The sequence below is a fragment of the Micromys minutus genome, assembly GCF_963924665.1.
Source record: "Micromys minutus genome assembly, chromosome: X".
Lineage (NCBI taxonomy): Eukaryota > Metazoa > Chordata > Mammalia > Rodentia > Muridae > Micromys > Micromys minutus.
In genome coordinates, this window is record NC_137970.1 from 86,781 (window position 1) to 102,640 (window position 15,860).

General features: G+C 34.9%; 1 protein-coding gene across 5 annotated transcripts in view; it reads left to right on the forward strand.

Annotated features, from left to right (window-relative positions):
* The window catches only part of DMD (dystrophin), a 1,259,848-nt gene that overhangs the window by 52,737 nt on the left and 1,191,251 nt on the right, over positions 1 to 15,860 (forward strand). For all 5 annotated transcript variants that reach the window (XM_080910294.1, XM_080910293.1, XM_080910296.1 and 2 more), the window contains 4 exons: positions 5,232 to 5,342; positions 5,669 to 5,842; positions 7,996 to 8,151; positions 11,324 to 11,494. In XM_080910294.1, the coding sequence (XP_080766420.1) occupies positions 5,232 to 5,342; positions 5,669 to 5,842; positions 7,996 to 8,151; positions 11,324 to 11,494 (612 nt within the window). The remainder of the gene's footprint in view (positions 1 to 5,231; positions 5,343 to 5,668; positions 5,843 to 7,995; positions 8,152 to 11,323; positions 11,495 to 15,860) is intronic.

The following is a 15,860-nucleotide window of genomic DNA, read 5'->3' on the forward strand; positions in this document are numbered from 1 at the left end:
AACCAATTTTATGTAGAGATTTTTTTGTGATAAAATTAGACCTGAGTCAATAACAATAAATACTATAATGGGATGGGGATAATACCAAATAATCACTGCTGTACATGCACTAGAACAATAACCTTAGGACAAGTTAGTCCAGTTCTGTGGTATTTTTTTCCATTCATGTGACTATTCAAACTTCACTCACATAGAAGCTATACTATAGTCAGAATTATGCTGCATGTGTGTGTGTGTGTGTGTGTGTGTGTGTGTGTGTGTGAGAGAGAGAGAGAGAGAGAGAGAGAGAGAGAGAGAGAGAGAGAGAGTGTGTGTGTGTGTGTGTGTGTGTGTGTGAGAGAGAGAGAGAGAGAGAGAGAGAGTGTGTGTGTGTGTGTGTGTGTGTGTGTGTGTGTGTGTGTGAGAGAGAGAGAGAGAGTGTGTGTGTGTGTGTGAGAGAGAGAGAGAGAGAGAGAGAGAGAGAGAGAGAGAGAGAGAGCGCTTGTTTGTGTGTAGCACATTGAAGACAGACTTGGTTTAGGTAAAAAGGTGTGTGTGTGTGTGAGAGAGAGAGAGAGAGAAGGTGAGCTCTTTGTTCCTGTTTGAAGAGAGCAGTCTGTCACACTGGTTCAGGATCCTACAGAAAATGAGCATGTAATGTTATTTGAACATGAGGATGTAATATGTTGTTTGACACTGACGTCCCTCTATTCTAAATATGACAGTGTGAACCATCAGAGAATACAAAACACCTGAAAACTGTTGGGCATTATTTAGTTGAACCTATTTTTTCCCACAATGACTGTAAATAAATTGTTTTCTGTAACAAAGATGGTCAAGTCCTAGAATTAGTTGAAGGGTTGTTTTTCCAAATGTTCCAGCTGAAGCTCCCGTGGAAGACAGAGTTGAAGAGTGTAGAAGCTGTATGAGAAATAAGAATTTAAATTGTGTAGCTGCGAGTTCTTGTGGGACTCTTAATTGTGGGAGTGGAAGGTGTCTCTGATACTTTTTCCTGCTTTTGGGACCCTTTGTGTCCTGCTGCGTGGCCTGGTCACATGAAGGAAGTGCCCAGTCTTTCTGTGTTTTGTTAAGTTGACATCTCTGGGAGGCCTGCTTCTCTCTGAAGGAAACAAAGCAGTAGTGTGTGTGGGGTGGGGGTGGGGCCGCACAAGTGGGAGGAGGAGGTGAGATGAAAATGTGATCAGGCCATAATGTATGAGAGAAGAATATTTAAATAAAGTTAAATAAAAAATAAAAGAATTTAAGCATGACGTTTCAGACACAGGAGTTACTTAGCACGCCAGCAAAATTAAATTTTCTTAGGTTGGTTTTTGTGCTGGGAATGGATTTGAATGATTTCTAATGGGCAGAAAAATATGAAATACACTTCCTTGAATGTAGTTCATAGCTCAGTACAAATTGAAAAATGAGTTCCCTGTCAGAAATCACATTCTTGTTACAATACACAAGTGAGAGACAGAAAAAAAAATGTGAGCGTCTCCACCATGTGGCGCACCACTAGCTCTACTACTGAATAGGATTCCTCGATGCATCCTTTTTCTCCAGCTTAAATTGAGAACCTGGGTCAAACTCCATCCTAACCGTATGAGAATAGATGCCATGTGACACACAGTTATATCGTACTGCACATAATAGTATATAAGCTGAATATAGGTTTTTCACACTCACATTCAGAAAGTGCCCACCTTAAACCATTATTTCAACTTATCGATTGCCTAGCATGATTAGACGGAAGTAACGTTTGCTTCTACTTTGTAATGAAATATATGCTCCTAGTGTTTAGAGACATACAATTGCGGAAGCAAATTTAAGCACTTAGATGATAAAAACTGAAATTATCCTATTAATTTACTGACGCCAGTTTATGAACAGTGTACATTTTATTATAATTGAAACTGGAACTGTTTTCTGAGATTATCACCAGTTGTAGGGGGTGTTAAAGCAAAAATTGAAATAAATACGTGTTTCCATATATTTTACATCTTACACAATACATTTTAAAAATGAATGGCAGAAGGAAAAAAAGACTATTTTAGAAAAAAAATACATTATTTAAAAACTACTGGAAATCACAAAATAATAAATTATTTCATTCACCCAGAGTAGATCTGGTTTATTCTTCCAGTTGCTTTTCATATTTTTGTTTCCCTTGACAATGTGTTATAAACGTAAAATAATTTTATAGAAAACCTTCTACTTTTAAACTAAATGAAGCTTTTGTTTTAAGCTCCATATCAAAGGAATTCATAATTATGTATTGAAATACACCTGCCAGTCAAGGCTCTTAGAGCATGGGGTGGTTTTCAGACAGACTATCCTAAGAATTAACACACACACCCCAAATTAGAAGTAGAAAGTAGCAAGATCGCCACATACTTTCTCTACCGTACAAAGGTCGGTTCTTGTGCCCTTCTTTTACTTTTGTTCAAATGACCAGCCTAAAACGTGAAAAAGAAATAAGCCCATCAATTTGATATAAATTGTTGAAGATAAACACTGTGTTTCTTTTATTTAAAAAGCAATAGCTGTATGAACTGGTTCAGCGTCTTAGAAAGAAATGCCCTGTAGAAAGCTGATCATTAAAATGGTCACAAATCCTTTGTCGATATGAAGTTTGGGAGAGACATTATCTGTAATCCATTTATATATAGTTCAAGGGGATGGATCCAGCTTAAATTGCTTCAATAGTTCCTTCTGCAATTTAAGGAGTGGGAATAAGAAACCCAGTCCCTTTCCTTCCAAAATCTCCAACATTCGATCCTTATTCTGATCAATTTCCGGCAACATTTTTTTGCATGTTGACCTTGCTTTGTTGAAAAAGTTCAGTTAATCATTCTTGGTCTTGCAATTCAGCCATGTGTTGAAGACAAAGTAAGAGGAAAGTGGGTGTGTGCCACTCTCCAGTGGTTGGGCTAGTTCTGAAATGCTCACCAACTCTGAAATTAAGAGGAGCTACAAACTGTGCAAAGTAAGATTGCACCAAGGGGATGCCAACCCCCAGTTTGGGGCACGGCTCCCATACATTCAGGAAAGCCTGCGTGAGGTTGTCACTCGTGGCTATCGCTTCCTGCTTGAATAAACAGATCAAAGAGCTGTCCTTTGCCTTATCTCCATCACTTCTATCACGTGAAAGGATGATCACTTTGTTGAACAGGAAGAAAGTGTCTTGCAGCTCTCATTTCTCTCACATCACTGACAGCATTGTTGGCTGTTCCCCTGTCCAGATATTCACTCACAAAGGCTTTGGTCAGTTTAAGTACGTCTTCCAAAGAAGAGTTAGAACACGAATGGCAGTTAGAACCGGATGCTATTTTTTAAGCCAGTGATGCAGAAATTCCTTCAGGATCATGTGGGTCCACAGGTCAGTGCACGGTTACAACAGCAGCTTCCCAAAAGGCACGTTACTTCCATTTTTTGTTCATTTTTATGACATGGAAATTATTCAAGAGGAAGCTTTCTTAGCTCAGAAGGAAGACATAAATCAAGAGTGTCCACGAAAAGGCTTTGTTCCAGGTGAACCAGTGGCTCACCTGCCTAGAAACTGCTGAAGAAGAAGAATCAGGGAAGACTCTAACTAAACGACCAGCCAAAGCCTTAAACTGTGCACAACATACTGTTGCTATGGTGTAACTGCATTTGACCAGCCAAAGCCTTAAACTGTGCACAACATACTGTTGCTATGGTGTAAGTGCATTTGCCCTAACCACTGCGAAAATTCATTCCAACGTAAGGTTTTTCATAACATTTAAAGCAGAAGCACATCGTAAGGTTTCCTTCTGCGTTAGGTTTTTTTGTAGTGTGATGTCTTAATCGACCATCAAATACTTTAGGAGGATCCGTAATGTTTAGATGGAATGCTCGCAGCATGCAGTAATTATGTCCTAAGTCCTCGAGCAGAGCGAGCCGATTGCAAGGACCTTCTTTGCCGTTTTAAGTTGGGAAACCGAACAGCAGGAGTGAATACCATAGAGATGCACTTGGCTCAGCAACACTTGAGTTGTTGCAATATTTGATTATCCACTTGGTTGTTACAGAGAACTTCTCAACTGTCATTGACGGTTGTTGCTGCAATGGTATATTGCCCGTATTGCTACCTTGAGCCTGGGCAAGTGCACAAATCTTTTTAGGAGAAACATGATCTATTTGCTCAAAACTGATCAGTTAGAGCGATCATTAATACCCTTGAACGTTTTGTGTGTGTGTGTGTGTGAAACAAATGGTGAGAATTTGAACTGGTCCCTCTTATTATAATATTAAATAAAATCTACTTAATTTATCAAGTCATGTTCACGCCCTGATTTTATATACTTGTATCTATCAATAAACATTGTGATACTGGAAAAAAATTACTTCCACTTAGAGTCTCCTTTTGTTGTTTTTCTAAAAAATGTTTCTCTCTGTGTGTGTGTGTATGTGTGTGTATGTGTGTGTGTGTGTGTATGTGTGTGTGTATGTGTGTGTGTGTGTGTGTGTGTGTGTATTTTCTGGTAGCAGCATGTGACACACTTTATGGCTCTTTCTGAAACTATTTGTTACTTAGCTGCAGAAATAAGATACTAAGTATAAACCACTGGAAGTTTGGGAGTCCTTTATGCTAGTCTAAAATATGTAAAATCTCTTGGTCTATACTATGAGAACAAGCAAATGCTACCACAAGCTTCCACATTACAGATGGAGTCGTCTTAACTCTCATGACTGATACACAACAATGGAATATTTCTGATAATCTTATGAGGCAAAATAAATCCCCATTACTTCAGATCGCTTCTCTCAGTTATTTGGTTGAGGCAACAAGTAAAGGAGCTAACACAAGTTGCTTATTCTAATTTTCACGAATGTAAACTGAAATATTCCAAAGAATCCCACTAGGAATATCATTATCTTTTTCATCTCCATCATGGCCACATTACTGCATTTTGGCATTTATATATTTGGCCAGATTTGAAAATCCCTTTAAAATAAGTGCAATCAACTATAAATATGACAAATAGACATAAATTCTACATTAAGATGATATCCAAGTGATTTTTATAATAGTCTCAGTTTTGAAGAGAGAAGTAAGTACTTCTTAGATCGTATAATAAAGATTTAAGGAATTCTTGTCTATTTTGAGGAGTCTGTGTTGTGAATAGTAGTTCATGAATATTTCAAAGTCCCATGTTCTTGGAAAGGGCATTTGCTTTGCAATAACATTAAGAGCATGTTTGCTAATCGTCTTTTCTTTCTAACAGAAAATCCAATCAGATTTGACAAGTCATGAGATCAGTTTAGAGGAAATGAAGAAACATAACCAAGGGAAGGATGCCAACCAGAGAGTTCTTTCACAAATCAGTGTTGCACAGGTATATATTATTTTATAACCTAGGGAGATTTATTTGTAGTTATACAACTTTTTACCATCAAATATAAAATTATACCATGATGTCTATCAGTATAATATTTAAAGAATATCTTCTGTACAGTTTAAAGATAAGTTAAAATATGACCATTTAATATCACATTTATTTAGAACACTAAATTCTCTCAACCGCATGCTCAATGAGTTATAAAATGACAAATTTCCATTTATATTCTTTTATTTCTTCAGAAAATAAAAAATTAACAAGCACATGACTGGTTGGATCATTAAAGACAAATTAATTATTATTTGCTTATATTGCTGTTACAGAAAAAATTACAAGATGTGTCCATGAAATTTCGATTATTCCAAAAACCAGCCAATTTTGAACAACGTTTAGAGGAAAGTAAGATGATTTTAGATGAAGTAAAGATGCACTTGCCTGCACTGGAAACAAAGAGTGTTGAACAGGAAGTAGTCCAGTCACAACTAAGTCATTGTGTGGTATGTGTTCCTAGTGACAAGTTTCAGCTCTCTTTCTGATTTGCTATATTAGAAGAATTCAATAATCTACGGTAACAAAATGTATCTAACACAACTGTGATGATTGTAGCACATAGTTAAGATTAAACATGACAATATGTTAAGATATAGTTCTTATGGGACTAGTAATTTGATGGCATTTTTGTGATTTTGAGTCAATAATTATGTTAATGGCTACACAGAATAAAAGGGATTTGCAATATTATGAAAAAGAAATCAAGAAAGGAATTAGACTAATCTTGGAGCAGCAACTGTAGCAGTAGTTGTAATAGTAAGCAATAATCACTCCAGAATTAACGTTTCTCGGTGAGTTTAATGTATACAGTAATCATCAGTATTTTCAAGGTGACAGATCACCTGAGAGAAATGAAAGACACCGGGGATCACACTCTAAATACATTAAATACTAATGTGTTGAATATATACTAAAATGTCACCAGACAGCAAAACATACATCATTTGTACTCTGAGTTGTCTTTACAGATGCACCATTCATATCTGTACAAATGGGTAAATCCTTCCCATTCAGCAAATATAAATATAAGTACAAAGATCATTAATTTGGACGTGTTTAATGGAATAATTGCATTAAGTAGTTTCACCATCCAAAATAGCATTTGATCATTATGTTTCGCAGTGATTTGCTCAGAACAGTCTAATTAGAATAAGCATACATGATGACCTGTCTCAACTTTGACAAGAAGAGTTAAAAATAAAAATGCCCCATTACTTACATTTGGAATGGGAGAGATGTTCATTCTTGTCACTTAGGATACTTCTTCATAACAATTATCTTTTATGTCAATGATCTCAAAACCACCAAGTCCGTCCGCACAAAGGGAACCGCACAAAACTTTAATTGGCTTATTCTATATCTAGTTCTGATAGAAATGTTGGAAACAGCGAGAATACATTTTTTTGTAAGGACAACTCTCACAGATTTTACATTCTCCTTTTAAATATACTGCGTGACGATATATACTAAAACTGTATCCATGTCTTCAAGACTTTGTTGTTGTTGTTTTTTGCTTGTTTGTTTGTTTTTGTTGTTGAAGTTGATGATGATATTGTTGGTGCTAATAATTTTAAAGGCTGTCACTATACAGGCTATCAGACCTTAAATTTATACATCTTGTGCCTAAAACCCCCAGATACGGAGATTAAAAGCTATTGTCAATGAGTTTATAATCATTGATAAAGAAATACCAATATCAGTCATGAAAGTCGTATTCATAACAAAGTATGTGACCACAATGAACCAGATAAATATAATGTTTGCTTTACATAGTGATTTTAAGCTAAAAAGTAAAAACAAGAAATAATGTACATACCAGTGAACATTTTCTTAGTAAGAATAAAATTATTGTTTGGATGCAATATGGAACAATTTAATGCAGAACTATATTTATCTTTACATATGTACACATATATGCAAATGAAAAATTTAAAATAAGTACAAAACAAATTATAACACCAAAGTGTCATCGGCAGTATATTGACAATTAAACGTGCTTTCAGAGTTACAGTAATTGACTCATAATGTTTTGTCATGCTAAACTATCCATGTATAGGCATATGTGTGTGTCATAAGTTCTGGTACACATCTGAAAATAATATAATTCTACTGTCTTATAGTCTCATCAGCACCAACAAAGTATATATTTTGTATTTTAATTAAAATATTTAATATTAGTTTATTTATTTCAATGTGATGTTATATATATTAAAAGAGTGATTTAGATATTCATATGTTTTATCTTATGCTTTGCCAGAATACAAATACTATACACTTATATGCCAGAAAAATCAGTACATTAATACTTGTAAGTGTATGGCTAGAACTGAACAAATGTGGCACTTAATATATAAATTCTATAACAATCATAAATGGCATTTGTGAATTAAAACTTAAGGGCTAAATCTATATGGTTCACTTAGATTATATGAAGATCTGCTAATTATATATGTAGATTTATAATAAAAAATATCTAAGTTAAATCAACTAAAATACAAAATGATGGTAAAACAACCAAAGTATGTACTCCATCTAACTTAATAATATAATAGTTCATACTTCATACGGTTCTTATCTTTGTTTTTCTGTTTTAATATAGAATTTGTATAAGAGCCTAAGTGAAGTGAAGTCTGAAGTAGAAATGGTGATTAAAACTGGACGTCAAATTGTACAGAAAAAGCAGACGGAAAATCCCAAGGAGCTTGATGAAAGGGTAACGGCTTTGAAATTGCATTACAATGAGTTGGGTGCGAAGGTGAGTGCCCACTTAGAGTAAAATTACGTTTTATGATGTTTACAGTATATTGTCAAATAACATACACGTTAAAATATAGTACCAGAAACCCTGATTGTGATTCTCAGTCTTATTCACGTATTCCAAATAAATACCCTTATTCTCTGCTTTTCCATATAAAGAGAATATAACTTAAGAAGGTATTTATTGGTGAATCAGATAGTTATTAAAGTTCTCCTTTGTTCTAAAACGCTTTCTAGTCAATGTAAGAAATAAGTTTACTCTGACTGGAAAACTTGTACATATTTTACATTCAGTTATAACTGAACATAGTGCACGTAGAATGAACTTGTTGGAATGGAGTTAGGACACTTTGAAATCTAGACAATTAATTGTGCATTTATTCAGTTTATCTTATGAATATTCTCCCTAACATCCCAAATCCATTTTAAAATGTATGTTTTTAATTTAATGATTTAAATTCAACTTACATAAATAATATTAATTTAACATAATTTTTCTTTTCTATTTTAATGTTGCCACGACATGTTGAAAGAGAGTGTTAATTATATCTTTGATAATACCTATATTAAAAATATTAGATCTTATTTTCTTATACTTTATATGGTAAAAAATGTAATTCAAAAAAATCTTTGTTTGATTCATTTGAGCTTAACATTTGTTCGTATCCACATGCTGAAATTTTGTGAAGAGTGAGTGCTTTTTATTTATTTCCTTACTGTGACCTCCTTACCCTTCTGCCTCTCTCATGCAGTGCTGGGATTCAATTACATTTCAACATGTCTGACTGATATTTTCTTCAGTCATAAAGGAAAAGAAAACAAATCTAGAAAGGGTGAAACTCTCATCTTGCTCTTTCAGTGACAAATTATTGTTTGGGTCAATCCTTTGCACTGAACCATTGTTTTTAACATGGGCAGTTTAGACACTGAACACTACTGAAACACTAATTTAGAATTTAAAACAACGAAAATAAAATTAGAAGACTATTAGGACCAAGAGTTCATTATTAAAAATTTAAAGGATGTAATAATGTTGCAAAGCTATATTTATTTCTGAAAGTACAAATTTGATTACTTATATATAATAATTTAGCAATATAATATGATTAATATGAAGCAATGAAATGACTCTAAAGAGGCATTAAAGTTATTAAAATAACATGTCAGAATGCACCACAGATTGAGGAAAGTAATTGTATTTAAAGTAAATATTAATTTAGAAACATTAATGGTTATGAGATTATATATAAACATTATTTTGTAAAAAATACTATAATTTCTGTATTTTTACTTAAGAAAAATAATTTATCTTCAGAACATCTACAACCAGGGTAGCTTTTTAACAAAATGGAGAACAAAATTGTATTTAAGGAAATCATCCTTTTAATATATAAATAGAAAAACCGTTCTAATTTAATTATCTTCAAAATTGTCATTGTAATAAACAGTTAATTCTGCCATCACGAGATGAATACACTATGAAAATATTGATAAGTGTAATGTGTTCTTCAAACTTCTGAGGCCTGTTCTTTTCACCTAGAATGTGGTGACCTACCGAGTTCACAATGAGGACTTTCTTCTTAGACCGTAGATTTCCAGGTTTTCACCGTCTTCCCTATACAGAGATAAAAACCACTCATTCTTTCTTCATGCAATGCTACTGTCTTATAAGATTAAGCAATTTATGCTTGTGACCATATTTAACCTTAATTAATGAATTTAAAGCACATGCTCACTGTGACTAGTAAGATCTTAATGCACACTATCAAACCTTAAAAAAAAAACCAAGTACTGACAAAAATGTATTCGTATACTTTTGTGCAAAAATGATTAAAATCTGTACATTTATCTTTGTTTTTTAAAATAAAGTTGTTCAATTAAAAATATAAAGCACATGTATGCGTATTCAAATACAATTACAATGGGGTTAAGATATTTGCATACAGCAGTGTGAGAAGAGACCTTTGGTTCAGTGAGGACACCTTTTCCCAACATAGGAGACGCCAAAGTGCAGGCTGCAGATGGAAATATCTAATAAAACATTTTTAAAGATATTTGCATATGAGATTTGAGGACTATAATTTAGTCTTCAACACATTCCTTTCTTTTTTATTCAAAACCTTTGCGATTTATTGGATTGTATTTTTTAAATTAATTTTATTGGATATTATCTGTATTTACATTTTAAACGTTATCTCCCCCCAATTCCCAACTCCTTTTCTCCTTAACTTACTTCCATGAAGGTGCTTCTCCCAACCACCCTCTCCACCTCAGCGCCTTGGCATTCCCCCACACTGGGAAAAAGAACTTTCACTGGACCAAAGGCCTCTCCTCCCATTGATGCCAGACAATGTTATCCTCTGCTGCATATGCACCTGGAGCCATGGCTCTCTCCATGTGAACCCAATGGTTGGTGTTTTAGTCCCTGGGAGCTCTGGAGGGTTCTGTTGGTTGATAATGTTGTTTTTCCCATGGGGTTGCAAACCCTTCAGCTCCTTCAGTCCTTTCTCCAGCTCCTTCATTGGGTTCCTGGTGTTCAGTTTAATGTTTAGCTGCAAGCATCCTCAAGTGTATCAGTACGTCTCTGGCAAATCCTCTGAGGACACATCCATACCAGGCTCTTGGCAGTAAGCACTTCTTGGCATCTAATCATCAGACTGAGCACAGGGACCCTAATGGAGGACATAGAGGAAGGACTAAAGGAGCTGAAGGGTTTGCAACCCCATGGGAAGAACAACGTATCCACCAACCAGACCATTCAGAACTCCTAAGAACTAAGACACCAACTACTGAGCACACATGGAGAGACCCATGGCCCCAGGTACATATGCAGCAGAGGACAGCATTCTCTGACATGAATGGGAGGAGAGGCCTTTGGTCCAGGGAAGACTTGTTTTCCCAGTGCAGGGGAATGCCAAGGCGCTGAGGTGGAGAGGGTGGTTGGGAGGAAGTGCACCTTCTTGGAGACAAGTGGAGGGGAAGGGTTGAGGGGGGTGGGGGCAAGGAGATAACATTTGAAATATAAATACAGAGAATATCCAATAAAAAATGAAAAACATTTAAAAAGAAAATGCTTATTTTATAGTGATTGAAATATGAAAATTCGAATAAAGTGACTGTATATAAAGTCGACTTACAAAGTAAGCCAAATTTATTATTACCATGTTTAGGTAACAGAGAGAAAGCAACAGTTGGAGAAATGCTTGAAATTGTCCCGTAAGATGAGAAAGGAAATGAATATCTTAACAGAATGGCTGGCAGCAACAGATATGGAATTGACAAAGAGATCAGCAGTTGAAGGAATGCCAAGTAATTTGGATTCTGAAGTTGCCTGGGGAAAGGTACATCCCATATTACTGAAATTTATTTTAACATAAAAACTCATAGTGAATGATTTTATAAACAAATAGTAATGACTACCAGTGATAGAATTATCAATATTATCTTCTCTTTTCCTTTTCTCAGAATTTATTAAGAGCTAACCGTATATTTCAAGCTTGATAATTAAAATAGTAAACTTTATAAAACCTCTCTTCCATACATACATTGAATAAATGGTTTATGGATGAATCTTTTAAATTACATGAATTATATAAAATAGTATAAAATAGTATAAAATAACTATTGACCACTATATATATATATATATATATATATATATATATATATATATATATTACAGCTTTTATTTCAAGATCACAAGTTATTTGAGAATATTATAATAAGGAAAAACATCTGGTATAGAATAAAACTGAATTGGCTTTATATTTCCCTTACCATTCTATCATAGGATGTCTTTATTTTTATTTACATTAAATCAAGAATTATATGCTTAGGTTCAAGCTAGGCTGCTATTTAAAAACTGTCCAAGATGAAATGTTTCAAAGAATGTAAATATGAGATTTTTAACTCATGTATGGTCACCAGTTTTGGTTCAAGGAAGTAACTTTGGTATTAGAAAATATCCAGAGGCTTGGGTCATTTCTTTGCAAGATCATTGGTAGGTTTCTCCTGTTAGTGTAAAACTTGGTCATCCACATAACAGAAGACAATGGAGTTGAGAATATCAGTTCTCTCTCAAAGATGGATTGTAAGAGATTCATGCTTCATTTCTGTTCTTATTTATTTGGCAGAATCAGTGATGCCTGATTTACTTACCAGACTTGGTAACAAAATATTGACTTTAGATGAGCAAATTTGCACTCTCCTTAAATGACCTTGCATTGAAATGAATACAGAGAAAATATATTTTAAGAGATAATAATCTTGCCCAAAGCAGTATCATACTGGCCTTTTACCTCCTTATCTAAAGAATGAAAGAAAAAAAAAAAACTGCATAAACTGTCAACCATTCAGTGCCTAGCAGCTTCTAGTGTAAGTAGCCATTAAATAGTTCAAATATTGTTGTTATTTTCTTTATAAAATACAACAAGATGTACAAAGAGCTTTTCAGCGATTCACAAATACTCTCCAGAGATGATTTTCAGTTACCCGGCATCATCACAGACATATCTTCTTATAATGATATCAATCAAGTAAATTCATTATCACCGTATCATTTTAGCATTTATCTGTGCAAATATCCTGCTGGTACAGAGTTACATTCTGAGTTATTGACATTTGAATCTTCATCATGTGAATTATGGGGTGATATAAAACAAATTCTAACAGAGGAGAAGGTGTGGAATGTATATTTTCATACTTTTGACACTTAACATATGAAATATAAGTATTTCTACACAATAAAACATCATTATCATAGTTATTAGGCCTAAAAATTTCTGAATACCTTAGAAACAATTCACAGATCTTATGAAGCTCAAAAAGAAGGAAGGGCAGAATGTGGGTGCCTCAGTCCTTCTTAGAAGGGAGAACAAAACACCCACGGGAGGGAATACAGGGGCAAATAAAGGAGCAGGAATTGGATAAAAGATCATTCTGAGACTGTCTCGCCTGGGGATCCACCCCTTATGCACCCAATAAACCCAAGCACTATTGATGATGCCAATAAGTGTTTACTAGGCTAGAACATGACATGGACGCCTCCTCTGTGCCTCTGCCAGAGCCTTACTGACACAGTTGAGGACGCTTGCAGGTAACCATTGGGCTGAACAGGGGTCCCCAATGAAGGAGCTAGGGAAAGGACTGAAAGAGCTGAAAGGGTTTTCAACCTCATGGGAAGAACAACGTTATAAATTAAGCAAAACCCTCCAAAGTTCCCGGGGACTAAAACACCAAGCATTGAGTTCAAATGGAGGAACCCATGGCTCCAGCTGCATATGCAGCAGAGGACAGCATTGTCTGGCATCAACTGGAGGAGAGGCCTTTTGGCAAGGCGTGTTTTCGCAGTGTAGGGGAATCGCAAGACACTGAAGTGGAGAGGGTGATTGGGAGAGGGAGCACCTTCATGGAAGTAGTGGAGAGGGAGAGGGGTGGGAGCATGGGGGGGTGGATAACATTTGTAATAATAATTGTAAAAAAACTATGATAAAATGTATTAGCACCTGACTTCCTCCTGCCCCAGAGATTAGCCACTGTCACAGTGGGAGCTATGCAGGCGCACCCAGGACAAGAGATCAGGATAATAGGACTGCGATTGGGGGCGGGGAGAAAGAGAAAGGGAAAGGGAAGGAGAAACAGAAAGAGAGACAGAGAGGGGACAGGAAGATTTTCATGGGCATGCTGTAAGGTTCCTGAATAATTGAGAAGAACGCTGTGTCGTCGCTCCTTTTCTGTGGGTCGGAGACGGCGGCGACAACTAGTGATTTCTTACATGTAATCATTTGGGAAAAGTGAAAAATATACAGATCAGTACACCCAACCTTAGTGGTTTGTGATTTAACTGGTCTGCCCAAGTGTAGCTACATCCGTGTGCATTTTTCCATGAGAATTTGTTATTTTCCAAGAACTGCAAGACTCAGCATTTCAGAATGTTACGTAGTTCCTGGAGAGGTGACACTCACAGGTTACTCATGTTCCCTATACTAAGAACTGTTTGGAAAATATTAGTCATGTAGTACTGATGATTTTTGAGCAGATTGATGGGTATACATCCAAATATGTTAGTTTTCTCAAACAAACTTTTTAAGTATTTAAAGAAACCCAATTTCTACTTATAGTTTATAGAAACAGTTAACTCATCTCATCACATTTTTTAGTAGAAAATATTGAGAACTAATTTTTTTATTTCTAAAGTCTGTTACACTAGAATTCTCATGAAAAATTAGATTTCTTTTAAAAAGAGGGAATAGTAATTTATCTGTGAAGTGAAATATCACTGCCGGATCATTAACTTGGTACAATGAATGCATCAAACAGATGTTAGAAAATAGAACATCTGTTAAATGCCGTTGAAGGCACCATTCACTGTCATTACAGTTATAGCTATTATTTTTGTTCTGTACGTTACACTTTTATGAAAATCTTCATTGATGGATGATTCATTATTAGTAAAAAGTGTAAATATATATTACTTAAAAATTCAAATGAATGCACACACACACACACACACACACACATATATATATAGATAGATAGATAGATATTTAATCTATCATTGCATTCCTTCCAATCCACACACACATATATATATAGATAGATAGATAGATATTTAATCTATCATTGCATTCCTTCCAATCCATGAGCATTGGAGATCTTTCCATTTTCTGAGATCCTCCTCAATTTCTTTCTTTAGAGATTTGAAGTTCTTGTCATACAGGTCCTTCACTTGCTTAGTTAGAGTCACACCAAGGTATTTCATAGTTTTTGTGACGATTGTGAAGGGTACCTCAGAAAATTGGACATAATACTACCTGAAGACCCAGCTATTCCACTTCTGGGCATATACCCCAGAGACACTTTAATACACAACAAAGACACATGCACCACAATGTTCATAGCGGCTCTATTCATAATAGCCAGAAGCTGGAAGGACCCAGATGTCCTTCAGAAGATGAATGGATACAAAAATTGTGGTACATTTACACAATGGAATACTACTCAGCCACCAGAAACAATGACTTTATGAAATTCTTAAGAAAATGGCTGCATCTAGAGAATATCATCCTGAGTGAGATAACCCAGTCACAAAAGAACAGACATAATATGCAGTCACTGATAATTGGGTACTAACCCCAGAAAGCTCTGAACACCCCAGAAACAACTCACAGACTGTATGAAGTTCAAGAAAAAACAAAGGCCAAAAAAAAAATAATGAAAAACCATTATGCTTAATCTTTACACACCAAGAAAATTTTGACTATTTTGAGGTTACATTTTGGTTTACTTGTACTTTATGCTCACTGTAACTAGTAAGATTTTAATGCATAGTATTAAACCTTTAAAAAAATCAAGTACTCACAAAAATGTATTTGTATACTTTTATGCAAAAATGCTTAAAATCTGTACATTTATCTTTTTTAAAATAAAGTTGTTCAATTTAAAAAGATATATTTTATATGTATATTAGTTAATACTTCATATACATTTTAGTAAATAAGATATAAATAGTACTGATGATAAATTTACTGTAATATCCCAGTAAAAGGAATGATATTGTAACAAAATGCCAGTCAGTACATATTTGAATAAGTTGTGGTTAGATAAGGATGTAGGTTATAATGTGACTGTCCTTATAATGGTCTTAGTGGGCATGTGTTCCTGCCACCGCCATGGGGCTCCAGTCCACGCTGAGTCAAGCCACCGAGA